The sequence below is a fragment of the Hemicordylus capensis genome, chromosome 6 (assembly GCF_027244095.1).
Source record: "Hemicordylus capensis ecotype Gifberg chromosome 6, rHemCap1.1.pri, whole genome shotgun sequence".
In the NCBI taxonomy this organism is placed as follows: Eukaryota; Metazoa; Chordata; class Lepidosauria; order Squamata; family Cordylidae; genus Hemicordylus; species Hemicordylus capensis.
Window position 1 is genome coordinate 85,294,335 of NC_069662.1, and position 16,691 is coordinate 85,311,025.

The 16,691-nt window shown below is 42.7% G+C and overlaps 1 protein-coding gene across 7 annotated transcripts in view; it reads right to left on the minus strand.

Annotated features, from left to right (window-relative positions):
• Nucleotides 1-16,691, minus strand: part of HECW1 (HECT, C2 and WW domain containing E3 ubiquitin protein ligase 1) — a 332,618-nt gene that overhangs the window by 239,044 nt on the left and 76,883 nt on the right. For 2 of the 7 annotated variants that reach the window (XM_053261889.1, XM_053261890.1), the window contains one exon: nt 6,234-6,291. The exons of the other annotated variants lie outside the window; for them this stretch is intronic. In XM_053261889.1, coding sequence (XP_053117864.1) covers nt 6,234-6,260 — 27 coding nt within the window. In that variant the 5' untranslated portion in view covers nt 6,261-6,291. The remainder of the gene's footprint in view (nt 1-6,233; nt 6,292-16,691) is intronic. 7 annotated transcript variants of the gene reach the window in all.

Here is a 16,691-nt window from a genome sequence, read left to right on the forward strand (position 1 = left end):
TCTCTTACCTGGCATTGGCGTGTGCTATGTCCCTTACCATCATTTGACCTTTTTTACCAGCTTTCATGTGCTTCCATCTGCTCTGCTCCTGGTTCTACTCTGTCCCCTTCTGATTGATCTGAAACATTTGCACCCTCACACCTTGGGGGATTTTGCTTGCATTTATGTATCAAAACAGCACCAGACCAAGATCTGTATATTTAATCAATTATTTTGCCTGACTTTGATCAAGACAGACTGCTATTATACCTTTGGGCTGATTCAAATTTTCTAACATTTCATCTATGTAAGATTTTTTGGACTACAACTCCCATCATTCCCAGCCATGGCCTTTGTGACTGAGAATGATAGGAGTTGTAGTCCAACACCATCTGGGGACCCAAGATTAAGAAAACTTGATGTAAGGGAATAATATAACTCAGGACATGCCTACACTATAAATTTAAACTGATCTGAAACCAGTGTTTTCTGTTCCTCCAAAGAATACTGAGAATTGCTAAAAGTGCTGAGAATTGTGTCAGAGATCCCAACCATAGATCCTACACCTAAAAATGCAAATGGTGGTGAAACTTTAACCATCATGGCTCTGCCCCCAACCCTAGAAATTGCATATAGCTACATAGAAAGCTGCCTTCTATCAAGTCAGACTATTGGTTCACCTACTCAGTATTGTTTAGTGCACTGACTGGCAGTAGCTTTCCAGGGTATCAGACAGAGGTCTCTCCCAGTCCTAGTTCAAGATGCCAGGGACTGAACCCGAAACCTACTGCATTCAAAGCACATGTGCTCTGCCAATGAGCTACAAACCCATCATGAAGATTATAATGCTGAGAATTAATTTTGCACCCCCTAGCCCCAAAAACAGTAGCAATAGCCTCATGACTCTTGTTTAAAGGCCATGGCAGTAATTCACTCAAAACTTTTCTGAATTGGTAGAGTGCAGAGTGTAATTAAATAAACCCTATATCATATTTTAGGGAGAAGAACACAACTGCCAAGGTTGGAATTGCTTTGCAACTGCTATCCTAGTGCTAAGGCAAAAGGGGGCTGAAGCAGCTGTCTTGAGCAATTTATTGGACATACAGAATAAAACAAATATGCAAAAAAGAAACACGTGTTTCAGAAGCTGCTGTGGGAAGCTGCAGTGTACATGATGAGAGTGAAGATATGAGACAATAAGAAGGCAAATAGAACTATTGCAAAAGATGGGTGGAATAGAAATAGATCTTGGGACACAAGCCTACAGTGGCACCACCTAGTTCTGACCAAAGGAGGGACCTATAGGATATCAGCCAGATGAGTAACGAAGTCTCTTAATGAGAAAAATGGGCTATAATAGGACATGTGGGATTCCCTGATCACTATAAAAGCTTTGAGGACAGACTTCCTCACTGGTCTGAGCTACCCGAGGAGGGGGTCTGCTGCTGAGCTCCCTGTGAGAAACTGCCACTGGTTCCTGTCAACTTGGAAGCAACTTGTTTGACCTGGTAGAAAGTAGACAAGTGCTTGGAAATTAAATGGAAGCCAGGGACAGATTAATAATACAAGACCACGGATCTGAGACTGTTAGCTAAAAAAGCTAATCAGAAAATAGTTCTGATAAAGAATAATGAAAATAAGGAAAAGAGAATGAGCCTGTTCTCACAACTATATTGGGGTGTGCTGAAGGGGAGGCATGCTCACAACCTATGCCTCCCAGATGACCCAAGCCCCCAGTAGGGTTTACTTACGCAACCCCTATACAATCAGGCTGCCGCATGCTCCAGGAGAGAAAGAAACCCTGAGCTGGGTCCTCCAGTAACCCACAGTGCATCACGTGAGCAGCAGAGAGGCAGCCCTCAGTACTGCAGCAGCTCTCATCTCCCTGGCCCTGATTTCTGTAGAACTCTTTTGTAAAGCAGCCCAGGAAGAGTTCAAAACACGACAGGTCTGCAGACAGCCCAAACAACTCTCTTGTGTCTCACCTCACTTTTAACCTGGGTAGCAGATCTGGACTACCCAGGTTCAGAACTGTTGGGTTGGGAGGGCTCCTGGTGTCCCAGATAATCACAGATTCATGAATTAACCCCTTCCTACCCAGGAATCTTTGGTCGTGAAAACAAACTCAGTCATTTCTCACGATCAGTATATGCATGGTATATAAGCAAATAATAATAATTATTTATTATTATTATTATTATTATTATTATTATTATTATTATTATTACATTTATATCCCACTCTTCCTCCAAGAAGCCCAGAGCGGTGTACTACATACTTGAGTTTCTCTTTCACAACAACCCTGTGAAGTAGGTTAGGCTGAGAGAGAAGTGACTGGCCCAGAGTCACCCAGCTAGTTTCAAGGCTGAATGGGGATTTGAACTCGAGTCTCCCTGGACCCACAGTCTCCCAGCCCCGGCTGCAAGCAGCTGGGGCTGGCAGATGATCAAAAAATGAGGCTAAGAGAGCACTAGCTCTCTTAACCCCGTTTAAGAGGGTGGCTGGCTTGGCAGGTCGCCACCGAGACACCGCCAGGATTGGGCACAATCCTGACGGTTCTCACGTGCGGGCAAGGCTGGGTTTGGTTTTGTTAGCCCAGTTTTGCCTGCACATGAGAACAGCCTCAATGTATCTTCACTTGCTCTTGATGGTATATTTAGGAGCGGAGCTGGACATGATGCTGAAGTTCTTGCTAATGGACAGATTAGCTCCCCCGCTCCCATACAGGACACAATAAGGTGTATTTAATCAGAGCCCCTTTATCACCAAGCTCAGATGTTTAGCTCTCTCTGCAAGTCAAACGAAATATATACTAAACATATTTTTTTTACAAAATTCCTTGTTTTATATTTTTATTTCATCACAGCTAGGTAATGAGGTTAATTTTACCTGATCCTAACCATGGTACTCAAAAGATGGTTCACTGAATTCAGTGTAACTTCCATAGAAGTATGGTTAGGATCAGTGCCAGCTCATTGCCATTCACTGCTTGAGAAGGACAGCAACTGCCCACCTTGCACCCCTTGCTGGCACCGCTCCCAGCCAGCAGTGATGTCACTCCACCCCCCACATCACTTGCTGAGCCAGACACTGCCCACTCCTTTCCCTCCTCACCACTGGCCTCAGCAACGGAGTATGCCACTTCTGCTGGATGTTTGCACAGCATGAATGCACCCCCAGCAGCGCCACCTGGCCTCTCCTCTGTGCTGCTGCACCAATGGTAGTTCTTGCCCCCACTTCCCCTTTGGCACGAAACTTGTTCAGAGGCAAAGCAGACAAGTTTCATGGTTGGAGGCAAGAGGTGGGGGGCAAAATAACTGCTATTGGTGCAGCAGTGCAGAGGGGTAGAGCCACGCTGTCCCCATGCTGCCTTGCACTGTGCTTACACCAAACAGTAATGGCATGCCCAGGAGCTGAGGCTGGTGGCAAGGGGGAGGAGCAGGCAGTGAAGGAGTGAGGTGAGGACCAATGAAGGAGTGAGGTGAGGTGCCAGCAGTAGAGATGGAGTGGCAATAGCAAGTAGGTGAGGTGACATGTCAGGGAGTGAGGCGGGATGCCCACACTCACTATCCTCTAGTGCACTTACCACTAGAGGCAATCTATATCCTATATCTTCCTATATCGCTGCTGCCTGATATAGGTGTTTCCCATAGTCTGGGAAACATACCAGCGGGGATTCGAACCAGCAACCTCTGGCTTGCTAATCAAATCATTTCTCTGCTGTACTAGAATATAAATGAAGATACCAGCAGGAGCCAGTGAGGTGGTAAACTGGGAAACAACAGCTTGCCACTGAGCAGTAACTTTGGAGCAGGGGAATCTAAGGTTTTTACTGGTGGGCAGATAGAGGCAGCAGCAGAAGCATGGAGACTGCTACATCAGCATTATCTGGACCATGATATCAGGAGACCAAACTGAGCACTAATAACCAGTCAGCAGCAGTGCAGTTGCACAATGCTGGCCAAGCAGAACTCATGCCTCTACCCACCAACTCATGACACTCTATGGCAGCAACCTCTTACTTTTCAGCCACACTGTACTGGCCACTGCTTGAGGACTGTAGCAGTAAAGGTGAACAGCAGCAGTTGGAGGATTCCACACTAAACTGGGATTGTTACAGCTGTGCATATTATCTACCATATACATGCCAAAGATCAACCAGGGTCCTTCCTTATTAACAATTATGGGTACTGTGCAGAATGCAGAAAAAATGTAGATGAAGTTACTACAGAACAAACACATGTATTTCTTCCACAAATTGCAGCACTGTTTTGTTCACACAGACAGGCAATCAGCTACAAATGTACTTCAAACAAGAGAGAACTTGCATGGATTTTTTGACTGTCAAACTGAAAAAGCCCATGGGTAGGGAAAGATAGATCACCATGATATTGGAAAACATAATGATCTGTTCATATGTATAAAACACAAGGCAGTTCTTGGAAATTTGTATTTTCTAGGAAATGACGTTCTGTGAATTCAGCAACAAAGGAGAATGTAGTAAGTAACAAATCACAAATCACATTTCAGAGCCAGAAATAGCAGCAGGAAAAACACTGCCACATGTTCTGAGTTTGCACAAATGCATAGTAATTTAGAAGCACTACGCTCTGCAAATATGTGTACACAGTAACAGGAATCTACTGCATGCTCAGCTTCTCCTAGAGTCTCATATATACACTATTCATAACAACTGCTTGATATATTTCAGCATTCATTGTGCACATTGTGATGGCTGATTTATGCACTGTGATGACTTTGAATCAAGTCAAAAGTAACAAATGTGTGGATTTTCACAAATGCTACATGAATATGAGTGGCAGTGCATCATCTGTGTCTGGCTCGAAATTAAACTTTTGCATAGGAGCAACTGTAATGATCAAGCTACCCACTGCTTCTTCAATAAGCGCCACAGTCATTTTTTTAAATGCATTTGTGAGATGACACTTTAAAAGGACATGTATATGGCTTAGATATTTAAACAGTCTTTTAAAATGCAGTGTTTTTAAAAAATGCTTTTTAAAAGTTCTCTGTAAAGCAAGGGTGGGAAATCTTTTTGGTGTAAGGACCACCCACTTTGTAAATTGGTCAGCAGACCACATTAAATCCCACTCTCTTACACACACTTGCATAAGGCTATTCATATTCTGCTTCACAATCTCTTTCACATACACATATTTCCTATTAGCTTATATACATGGGACATATTAGCAGAGGAGCCTCACAATTTAGTAAGTGTCATGATGATTTGCACATCCTGCCCTAGGGCAGAATGTATCTTTAGTGCTGACTTTATCATCCATGGGAATCACAGTACTCCCATAATGTAAGAATCTTCCCTATTTTGCTTGGGAAAGAACCTACCAAAAAAAGAAAAGAAAAAAAAGAAACCCACCCTGAAGTGAGTTTTGGAGGGTGAGGGTTCTGCCCTAATAACAGAAGATAAAAACTGACAGACGTTCTAAGTGTGCTAGAAACTGTTTGAATAGACATTCTCTGCACAAGAATGCAGCAAATGTGTCAAGATCACTTCTACCGCTTCAGGATGTCTTCAACTAGATTCAAGCTAATACTTATGGGGCCCTCTCAGAAGCAAAATGAAAGCTACTATAACCGGACCCCCTTTAACCAGGCATACTTCTCAGGTAGGAACCCGGTATAGCTGGGACTTTCCCCTGTCCCTTAGAAGGCCCTTCTACTCCATCCGACAGGCACATTTATTATTTATCTATCATATTTCAATACCGCCTGATATAGGCATTTCTAGGTGGTGTACACAGTTAAAACATAACAAATGCAAAATGAATAAAACAGATAAAAACAATCTAATTAAATAAAAACATTAAAATTTGAATTTCAGTTAACAGCCTGGGTAAACAGGAACGTCTTGAGGGTTTTCCTAAAAGCAAGCAGAGAAGGAGATGCTCTTATTTCAACAGGGAGTGTATTCCAGAGCATATGGGACTGAGGCTGAACAAAACCAGAGGTGGAGCCCAATTAACAGGAGCCCAAAAGGAACTGCAATGGGCCAGCCAGAAACAAGCAGAAGGCTCAGCCCGGCCAGGCCTGAGGTTCCCCACCCTGCTTGAACAGATCCTGAGTGTCAAAATGGGAAGCTTCTGTCAGATCTTGGAGCGGTGTGCACCTAGGGCACTTGCCACCAGCTCTAGACTATGGCACATTCCATTATGAATGATTGTGGATTTATAATGGAATGACATGGATGGTTTTTATAATCAGAAAAACACACTGACCTTAACACTACACAGGTGGAGCAGCATAATGACTCGCCAATTGTAAGTGCATCAATTCCTGGGGAAAAGTTCAATGAGGTTAACTCAGTATGGATCCCACAGTGACATATAAATACAGAGACATATATATATATATGAAAAACTGAACATTATGTTTTGCTCAAAAATACACTTGATTATGCCAATTCACATTTTGGATTCTAAAAGATTACTCCCTATATTTTATTATTTTCTTGTTAATTTATTGCTGCAGACTTGGATGGCAAGCAAATTACTGTTGAAAACAAAATAGTAATTACACTATGAAAAACAAAATAAACCCTTTTAAGCAACTTGAAAAAATCTTGAAAAATATACAGCTAACTACTTCAAATGGCCTAAGAAATGCTTTTCAATAAATCCCTGTCATCCATATGAAGTCTTCTTAGTTTTACAGGCTCATAAAAAGTTTCAACACCAAAGCTTAGCTTGACAGCATTAGAAAGCAATTTTCACTGAAATCAATATTGCTGGATTCTTGTTGCACCTGATTAGGGGCACAATCCAGACAAGAGAGACAAGGTGTTTCTAAGCTTCACGAGTCAATGAAATTTAGACTATCTTTCATTCTAGGCTGCAGTTCAAAGAGCACCAAACCACAACCATGTCCAGCAGCAGCAATTGAGGTGGTTCACAGGTGGACCTGTCACTGCTGCAGGGCAATCAAGGGGGAAGAAGGAAAAGCCCATCTTTACCAGCAACTGCCAGGAGAAGGTGGTAAAAATAGGGACATCCCTTTAAACACCAGGAAAGCACATATAAAGCGACGAGCTAGCAGGTCCTGGCAAATAGTGCCCTGAGATCAGAAGAGTCTGCTAGTTATACATGGCAAGAAAGGAGGGAGGGCACCAATGCAGAAATGACAAGACAAGGAGCCTCAAAAGTGCACTAGAAATATATCTGACTTGGCTCAATGCTTCTCTCTTCTTCAGGGGCTCTGGTTAAACAAGGCATTCATTTGTGAAGTGAAGTGTAAAGTGTGCTGTCGAGTCAGCGTCAACTCCTGGCAACCACAGAGCCCTGTGGTTTTCTTTTGGTAGAATACAGGAGGGGTTTACCCATATAAGATGATGCCTTTCATCATCTTCCTATATCACTGCTGCCCAATATAGGTGTTTCCCATAGTGTGGGAAACATACCAGTGGGGATTTGAACCTGCAACTTCATGCTTGCTAGGCAAGTCATTTCCCTGCTGTGCCATTAGGTGGCTATTCAGTTGTATTGTTTCAGAATAATTCAGAACAGCTTTGTTTACCCCAATGAAGAGTCACTGACAAAACACACTGAGCTAAATAATATATGTTTTCAGTGTACTACTGAATTTCCATCTCTCACTGGCCCAGTTCAGACTTAACACTAAGCCATGCATTAGCGTTACAAGCTGACACAAACCCCAGATTTCATGCGCACTCTTCCTCTTCATGCATGTGCAAGGTGGAGACTTACATTTTCTGTTCATGGTTTATTAGAAACCAGTTATCCCTTTTATCTGTGTTCATCAGGAAACTATCATTTGTATAAGCCACAGCTGGATAACTAGCCAGGATATTAAACCAGAATCCTTAAACAGTAACCAAATGCAAAATGCAGCATACAGTATTTTTACCCCGTGCGTTTGCTTATTTCTCAAGTTTATAGTCTGCCTTTTCTTCCCTAGGAAGCTGACATAGCTAACAAAGTCCGTCCCTAAAGCACCTTTATTAAATTCTTAACATTCATTAAAACATAATCAGCCACACTAAACACATCTGCTGAATTAAAAAAGAGAAAGAAGACAGACCCAGAAATGTCCAACTCACAAAAAATTGTCTGAATCTTTCTAAACATTTTCAGTATTTGGTTATGGTGAGCTTTCTTTTTTCCAAAGAGGTTATTTCATAATTAGAGAACCAGCACTAAAAGAGTTGCGCTTCAATCCTGAATCAGTTCAACCTCTCAGCTAGAAGAAACCCAGTGCAAAATATAATCCACAAATGTATGAGGATATAGTGGGGTGTTTGGGAGCTGTTCCCTAAGACACATTTAAGAATACATCAGAATTGTAGCAGAAAATGTATGCACATTTTTTAAAACTGTGAATTACAGAGCAGCAACTACATGATTTGAACAAAGCTTAAACACAACTTTCAAGACATGTGCATAAAATAGCTATGACTACTTTCTACTCTTAGGTCAACATCATCTCTCTAATTTAAATGGTCCTGCTAAGTTAAGTATTTTTGTTTTCTCATTCAAGTAACAAACAAAATTGCAGAACATTTTTTCTCTTAGTGGGCTGACGGTAACAATGTCTTTTTAACTTGCAGAATTTCTTAATAATATCAGTATATGATTCAATATTCATTTTTACCACAAATTTTCCTCTAATCAGATGAACAATGCATCTGATTACCTATGGATATTTGTACTATAAAAAGGACACCATAAAATTAGTCCTAGGTCTGTAAGCACATCTCGTGGACTGCAGTTTAAAGTAAATTCAGTGGAAAAATCTAAATAAAAGAAAAAAAAGACAAAGCAAGTTGTACTCATCTGAAATGCTGTCAAACTATAAAAACTAAACCTTTTTTTTAATTTGATGTGATTTTAAATTGTTTTAAGGTTTTTATTTTCTGTATTTTTACTTGTCACTGCCAAGAGATGAAAGTTTGGGGTGTACAAAGATTTAATCACATTCATGGGAGGAAGCCTTCAAAACTATACTGTTCAAAATAAAATAAAAATGGGCCAGTAAAATCTTCCAACACTAAATTATATTTTAAATAGTCATTTCAATCGAGGTATATTTGGTGCCTTCAACATCAAACTAAGCAGGAAGGCTTAAAGACCAATTAACTAAAGATTGCATAAATAATCTTTAACCTAAAAGCAAAAATTCCCCAATATAGTATTTCCCCCAGTTCAGGATACTATGGATTTTTGTGCTGAGACTTTGTTCTTAACCTTAGACTGAGTTTGAGGCATGAATCTGTAGGCAATGACTGAATTTCTGGGCCTAGCCCTGTGTACCTGTTCATGACAAGACTTTATCTATCATCTATCTATATATTTCTCTAAGGATTACTCGTCGCTAATCCCATGCATGGCAGCTCTCGTGAGAGTTCGCAAGCTGGCAGGGGGAGAGGAAAGCAGCAAGGCAGGAAACAAAACAGCAGCAGGGTGGAGAAAACGATGGCAGCGTGTGGGGCGGAGAAAGAAAACAGCGGTGGCAGGCAGGGGGAGGCAGAAAACAGCGGTGGGCAGGAGGGAAGCAGCGGCACCGGGTGGGCAGGGGAACAAAACGGTGGCGGGTAGGGAAAGAAAATGGCGGCGGCAGCAGGTAGGGAAACTAGTGACACAAGGGAAACTAGTGGTGGGGAAACTAGTGGTGTACCCCACCCCCCACAATCCTCACTGCTCTGTGAACACTCACACCGCACACCCACACAATCAGCATGTGAATGATCAATGAGAAGTGTGGGAGTAGGGGGAAAGCAGGTTGTGGCCTACCACATTCTACAATGCACTGCGAGGAGTGTGGTGTATTGGGGGATTTCCTCACTGTTGGATGAAATCTCCATTTCAGGCAGCCCGAGTGTTCATACAACCAGGGAGTCACTATAAGCCCTGTTATTAAATTCAGGCTATCCCAATGAAGAATGCCAGGACAGGGACCAATCCCAGCACTCCACACAAGGAGTCCTACCCAACCTTCATGTGCGACACGACACTTACATATCCTTCCCCAAATGTGTTTCACCTAAATCCAACTTGGGGCATTATATGAGCAGAATAGATGCACTATTCAAGCAGACTTGAATAGAGAACCTTATGCACAAACAGGTCTTGTAAATGGGGTTCCCCTTTCAATCCAACAGCCAGGACTGCACAAATGCTAACGTTCAGCTGTTTGGTTGGATATACTTCTGTCTTCATCCGCAGACAAGTGGTCAGTGGGACATGTGCAGTTTTGAAAGGGCTCCATATACTTTTGGAAAATCTCCTGAAAAGGGCTCGGAAAGACTAGAGAGCTATGGCCAATCAGTATAGACAACATTTACCTAGATAGACCAGTGGTCTGATTCAATATAAGGTAACTTCATATTTTCATATGCTTGTTGGAACTAAATTCTCTGATTTCTAGAGAACTTACTTCCAGGTAAGGACATTAAGCTTTTTCACCCTTATCCTAACTAGGCTTACTCAGATGTAACTCCCGCTGAGCTTATTTAGGGTTACAGCGTAGTAAATATGTTTAGAATTGCAGCAAGATCTTATCAATGTTTAGTTAGAAGTTAAGTCTCACTTAATCTGATGTTTTAAGATATTTTAAACTGTTTTATTGCTTTTATTCAAGCTACCTTAAGGGCCCTTAACAGTGAGAAAAGCAGCATATGCATTCAATACATTATAAGCCATTACAGCACAGCAAGTGGCCACAAGATATACTCTGCGGTGGCACTCCAACTGTGGAACTTCCTGCCCAGGGAAGCTTGCTTGGCACCTTCCCAAATAGCCTTCAGGTAACAAGTGAAATCCTTCTGATTTCACTTAAAAACTTATTTAACTGAATTAGGTTTTAACATAAATCTTTTTTTATATATTCAATTTTACTGCATGTTGCTGTAAACCTTTCGGCGAACCCAGTATCTAATACAGTGGTCCCTCGACTTACGAAGTTAATCCGTTCCGAACGCACGTTCGTAGGTCGAAATTTTCGTAAGTCGAAAAGCACACCACGGAGGTCTGGAAACATTCGTAAGTCGAGGAAACCGCATCTAAAAATTCGTAAGTCGAGGAAGCCGCATCTAAACCGGCAACGACTTCCGGTCATTTTTGTCGTTCGTAAGTCGAAAACTTCGGATGTCGAGTAGTTCGTAAGTCAAGGGACCACTGTATATCGATCTATCAAGCTGCTTGGGCCTCACTTACTCAGTGACATGAAACTGTGAGGCCAAACCACAAAAGATAGAAAGATGACATTTTAAAGATAGGTTCCAGACCTTGTCCACAACACAGAAAAATCAAAAACCACATTAAAATTCATTAATTTGCCAGAGCTGCTCAACAGATGCCCCACTTTCCCCTGAATAATCATCCTCGGGATTAGTAGTGGGTCCCATGCCACAGGTCCTACATCAATACCATGAACTTACAAACACAAAGCTCTACAAACAAGCTATGTCCCTTTCTTGTGTGCAAGCATACTGTTAATAGTTTAGAATCCTTAACATAGTTTGGAATCCTTAACACTAATCAATAAAATATTTGGTTATTAATATTCTGCTTTCCTTGCTAATCATCAGCTTGAAATCTTTTAAATGTCTATAACAGAAAGTGATACTTAAAAAAAACCCCTTTGTATAGATTATTTCATATGATATGTTATTGTCACATGATCATAAATAGTGATGTGCCCGGACCGGTCTGGAGGCCATTCTAAAGGCCTCCAGACCGGTCCGGACCTGGGCGGTTCGGGGTTCGGGTGAGGGGTTGCTTTAAGAGCGGGGGGAGAGTTTACTTACTCCTCCCGCCGCTTTCCCCCTCCGGCGCCCATAGTTCCTTTAGTAATTGAGGTGGCAAGATATCTCCCTGCCGCCCCTTCCCCCGTTTCACTGCTCAAGGCTCCCAGCCCAGGACCCAGAAGTCTTCTGCGCGTGCTTCACGTCTTAAAAAATATCCCCTAAGGCAGGGGGTTTTGCGGCATAATACCTAATACCTAAGGAGGCATTGCGACGGTGGCAGCAGTAATTGGGGCGGCAGGATACCTCCCTGCCGCCCCTTCGCCCGTTTCACTTCTAAATGTTCCCAGGACCCAGAAGTCTTCTGCGCGTGCGCATGTCACGGAGACGTGAAGCACGCGCACGATGTGTGCGCGTGCAGAAGACTTCTGGGTCCTGGGAGCCTTTAGAAGTGAAACGGGCGAAGGGGCAGCAGGGAGGTTTCCTGCCGCCCCAATTACTGCCGCCGCCACAATACCTCCTTAGGTATTAGGTATTATGCCACAAAAACCCCCACCTTAGGAGATATTTTTAAAGATGTGAAGCAAACGCGAGCTGTGCATGCGCGCAGAAGACTTCTGGGTCCTGCGCTGGGATCCTTGAGCAGTGAAATGGGGGAAGGGGTGGCAGGGAGGTATCCTGCCGCCCCAATTACTAAAGGAACTATGAGCACTGGAGGAGGAAAGCAGCGGGAGGGGTAAGTAAACCCTCCCCCCGCTCTTAAAGCAACCCCCACCTCAGTGCCGGACCGCAGTTCGGCAGTTCCGTGAACACCCCTAATAATAAACTCATATGATTTCATTCTCTAGAGAACAAGACTCCAAATCATTGTCAGGTTATTTGCCCCCTCCCCCCCCCTTTATCAGCCTAAATGGGACACACATAAAAGGAACAAAACCACAGGAGATCATCATAAAATATTATCATATTATGTATCTTATTTGTGAAGTTGAATTAATCATAGCAAAAATGCACATTAACCTATCTATAACTTCTCAATGAAGATGTACAGGTTTTGATCCAGAGACCCTTGTGCTCAAGACTAGACTGCACATACAACCATACACAAAGGCCTTCTCTGATTACCAATTAGGGAAGGAGGACAAGAACAGAATGCCTAAAGTTCATCTTACCCTGCCTCAACAGGCCATCAGCATTTCATTCTTATTCCCAAATCTTGAGTAAAATGAAATAGGGAAGAACAGGATTTTTTCCTCACAAAAAGAACACTCACAGACAACAGAGTCCTATATGTAGCTTATTAAGGCCATTTTATCAAAGGAAACCTTATTTTACTCTGGTTTCATTTCAATCAATTTCCACACAACATACAAGCATTAAAAATTCTGGGCAACAGAAAAGCAATGGCCTGTGCTTATCCATGGAAATGGACAGTGTAAATGAGAAAAGAACTGTACTTATAAATAGTCATGCTCTTCAAAACAGATTTACTTAATTACTTTTCCCTTCAAGCAATACCTTGTGGTGATGGTCCTTCTTTGTAATCAAAGATGGCAGTATGGCTTGTACCAATTAACAGTTGAAGACATTACTTCAATGCTTTGACATGCACTAATTACTGCATAGGAGACAGATATGAACTAGCTCATCAAACGTTCTCTGAATTTCTTTTTAAGTTCATAGATATGGTTCTCTTCAGTAGCTGGAATGATGAGCCATTATGCTAACTATTCTCAGACCAGTGTAGCAATTTTTCCGGAATTTCCCAATGTAAACATTCACACATGTGCACAGAGGGCATCAAGAGGGGTTTATGTCTCCAAGCTTTTTCACTAATGGGAAGAAGAACAACCGGGATGTGACACCTTTGGGGTCGGCTGTGAAGAGTAACAGATTTGTTTCCATTCAACTCCACACCTGTGCCAGTCATCAGCCATTACAAATGCATGACCAAAGGACTGGCTCTCACACACATCACATGTAGAACTGGTTCTCTCCCCCCCACCCCCCGCCCATCTCACACACACACACCCCTATCTGGATCGGTCATCTCTTGAAGGCAGTTAAATATAGGAACTGACTTTATTGACAAGCAGGTGATGTGAGCTGACTTGAAATTTCTCTCTGTGGTGTTTTATCATTAATGACTCACACAAGTCACCACAGGGTGCTGCAGGCACCAAGTGATTAATATGCACGTATGAAGCAGCATAATGCTGCACTCCAAACTACAGTTGTAAAACTAGTGCTGTTCCATCAGCACTATAACCATCATTTCAACGAACAGGCATCATATTAGACTGGAATAACTCAGGAAATCTTTTACTGCTTTTCACATGAAGAGAGGAGTAATGTTGAAGATTTCAGTCTTAGAAAAGCCCTGTTACTCCCAACAACAGCTGTTGGTAACTGCTAAATTAAACTGGTTCAAAACAAAGGTAACATACACACATGGGCTTCTCTTCACGGGCAAAAAAACATTGCTTGGGGTAATATATCATGGAGCTTTTTGTCTGTAAATTTAAGTTAAATGTAAGTGTTACTGTTCACCTCTACTGAAAGTTTCTGTACTGCATCCTACTAGCATGGAATCTTCCAAAAACATCACCAAAATGAATGACTTGACCTATGTACACAACTGTTGTTAGAGACATAGCTGAAGCATGGGAAATTAGCATGTCATCCTTAAGCATAATATAGCATATCATGCAATTCTAGAGGAATAAATGAATGAACAGGCAATGGAGGTATGGAATGGAGACGTTCAAGTACCTTCTATGAGTGATGATCAGATGCAGAATTTTTTTAACATATCTGCCAGCTCAATTTCATGGGAGACACAGAGTGGAAGACACTGGATACTTCAATCCAGAACACACTGTACCTTCTAGCAGTCTGCTATATGATAAAAGGAAAGATCAGCATGTATTCATAGCCAAAACATCACATCCAATTAATATCAAAGTCTACATTTGACCACAGCACAGAAAGTATAGGTACAAAAGCTGAAATATTTAAACATGCTAGTGGCATTGAAAATCAAAGTTCAGTTTCAAAATTACTACTTTTAAATGTTCAAAAAATGAAACTGGAGCAGCAAATTTTGCAGCCGTAGGCAAGTACCTACTTTGTCAATCTGCCACTGCAGGCACACCTGCGGCGCTGTTCCCTGCAGGCTCTGTGCAGTGTCAGCATGCACATGGCTGACACACATGTATGGAAAAATGGCAGAGACAAGCAGATAAGGAGCTCCTTACCTGCTTTTTAAGGGAGCCATTCCCCACCCGCAGATGCACGAGCGCCTCATGCACATCCCTACTAACCAGGCCTTCCTGTTGTTCCCTATTAACCAAGAGAACACACTCAGCACTCTCCTGTAGCTTCACAAAGCAGAGGATTGGTGGCCGTGGTTTACCTGTCTTTCAGAGAAGCTTCTTCTCCATCACTCATGCTTTAATTGAAGAACTCTAGAATGCTAGACTTCCTCAGAGCACAGTTTAAAAAGTATTGATTGGGAGTACAGTCTGAGATCTCTGGTGGCGCAGTGGTAAAACTGCCACCCTGTAACCAGAAGGTTACAAGTTCGATCCTGACCAGGGGCTCAAGGTTGACTCAGCCTTCCATCCTTCCGAGGTTGGTAAAATGAGTACCCAGAATGTTGGGGGCAATATGCTAAATCATTGTAAACCGCTTAGAGAGCTCCGGCTATAGAGCGGTATATAAATGTAAGTGCTAGTGCTATCTCACTTGAAAACTGTTTCAACCATAAGCAATTTCAAATGCAGTTTAGGATACAATGATTATGAACACTGATTGGTATGGTAAATTCAGTTTCATTTTTTGAACATTTAAAAGTAACTAGCAGTGCCTGTGGAGAAAGTTCCAAAATGTGCTGCAGATGCCCATTTTGCAGTCATTTGGGAGGGAGGAGGGGATCTGGAAAGAGCTCTCTCTCACCGCCCCCACCGCCCCATCCGCTATTCAGTGGCATTGTTTTAAAGATAAAAGGGGGAACATTCCCCTTGTCCCACCCTTCCCCTCCCCACAACTGTGGCTTCTGCCACCCCCATCGCGCCGCACAGCGGCATTTTTTAGAAAGTGAAAGGTGGGACTTTTGCCTCACCCGCTCCAACCCTCCCCACAGCCGCTGCAGCCGCTACCACCCCCAGAGAGGTGTAGCAAGTTCTTGGCTGCCTATGGGCGGCAAAAAATTTAATCCGCCCCTGCATGTATGGCCTTTTAGTAAGCAAGCGCCACCACTGGAAAAGTGGTGGGGCAGGGATGAGCAGGTAAGGAGCGCCTTACCTACTTTTTAAGGGAGCTGCTCCCCATCCAGCTGAGCCGGTTCAAACACGGGCACCCAAACCAGTTCAGTGCTTCCCAGAGGAGGCGCTGAACCAGCTCGTGCACTTCCCTACCAACTAGTGCCGTGTGAATAAAGAGTGTGCCCTAGAAAGTGAACCAGAATCCTCTGCAACACGTAGTGCTTCCTCAGCAGGTGAGTTGATGAAAAAAGCTTAGAAGGTTTAAAAAAACTCAACAAAGTTATAAATTGGAAAGTTCTCTTGTCAGATGGAATCTTAGGGTCAAGCTATACATTATGTGCAACTGGTGGTTGTGTACATATTTTTAATTGCAAAAATTGTAGCAATGGAGCTCCCAATTCAGATTGGGACTGCAGTGTGTTAGCACCCCGCTAACTGAGCAAAGAGACACCTTTTAGTGGTGCTTCTCTTATATTTAGCAGGGGGAGAGCAACTGGCCCTATCCAATCCCAGCACACCATCCCTCCAGTAGCTGATCCTGGTATCTGCCTTATGTTTCTTCTTAAATTGCAAGCCCTTTGAGGATAATCTTATGTATTCCCCCCCCCCCACCGTAAACTGCTTTGAGAACTTGGGTTGAAGTTCCATATAAATATCCATAGTAGTAAGCAGTGCTCCCTCTAACAGTAATTCCCCGATGTTGTGGACTATAA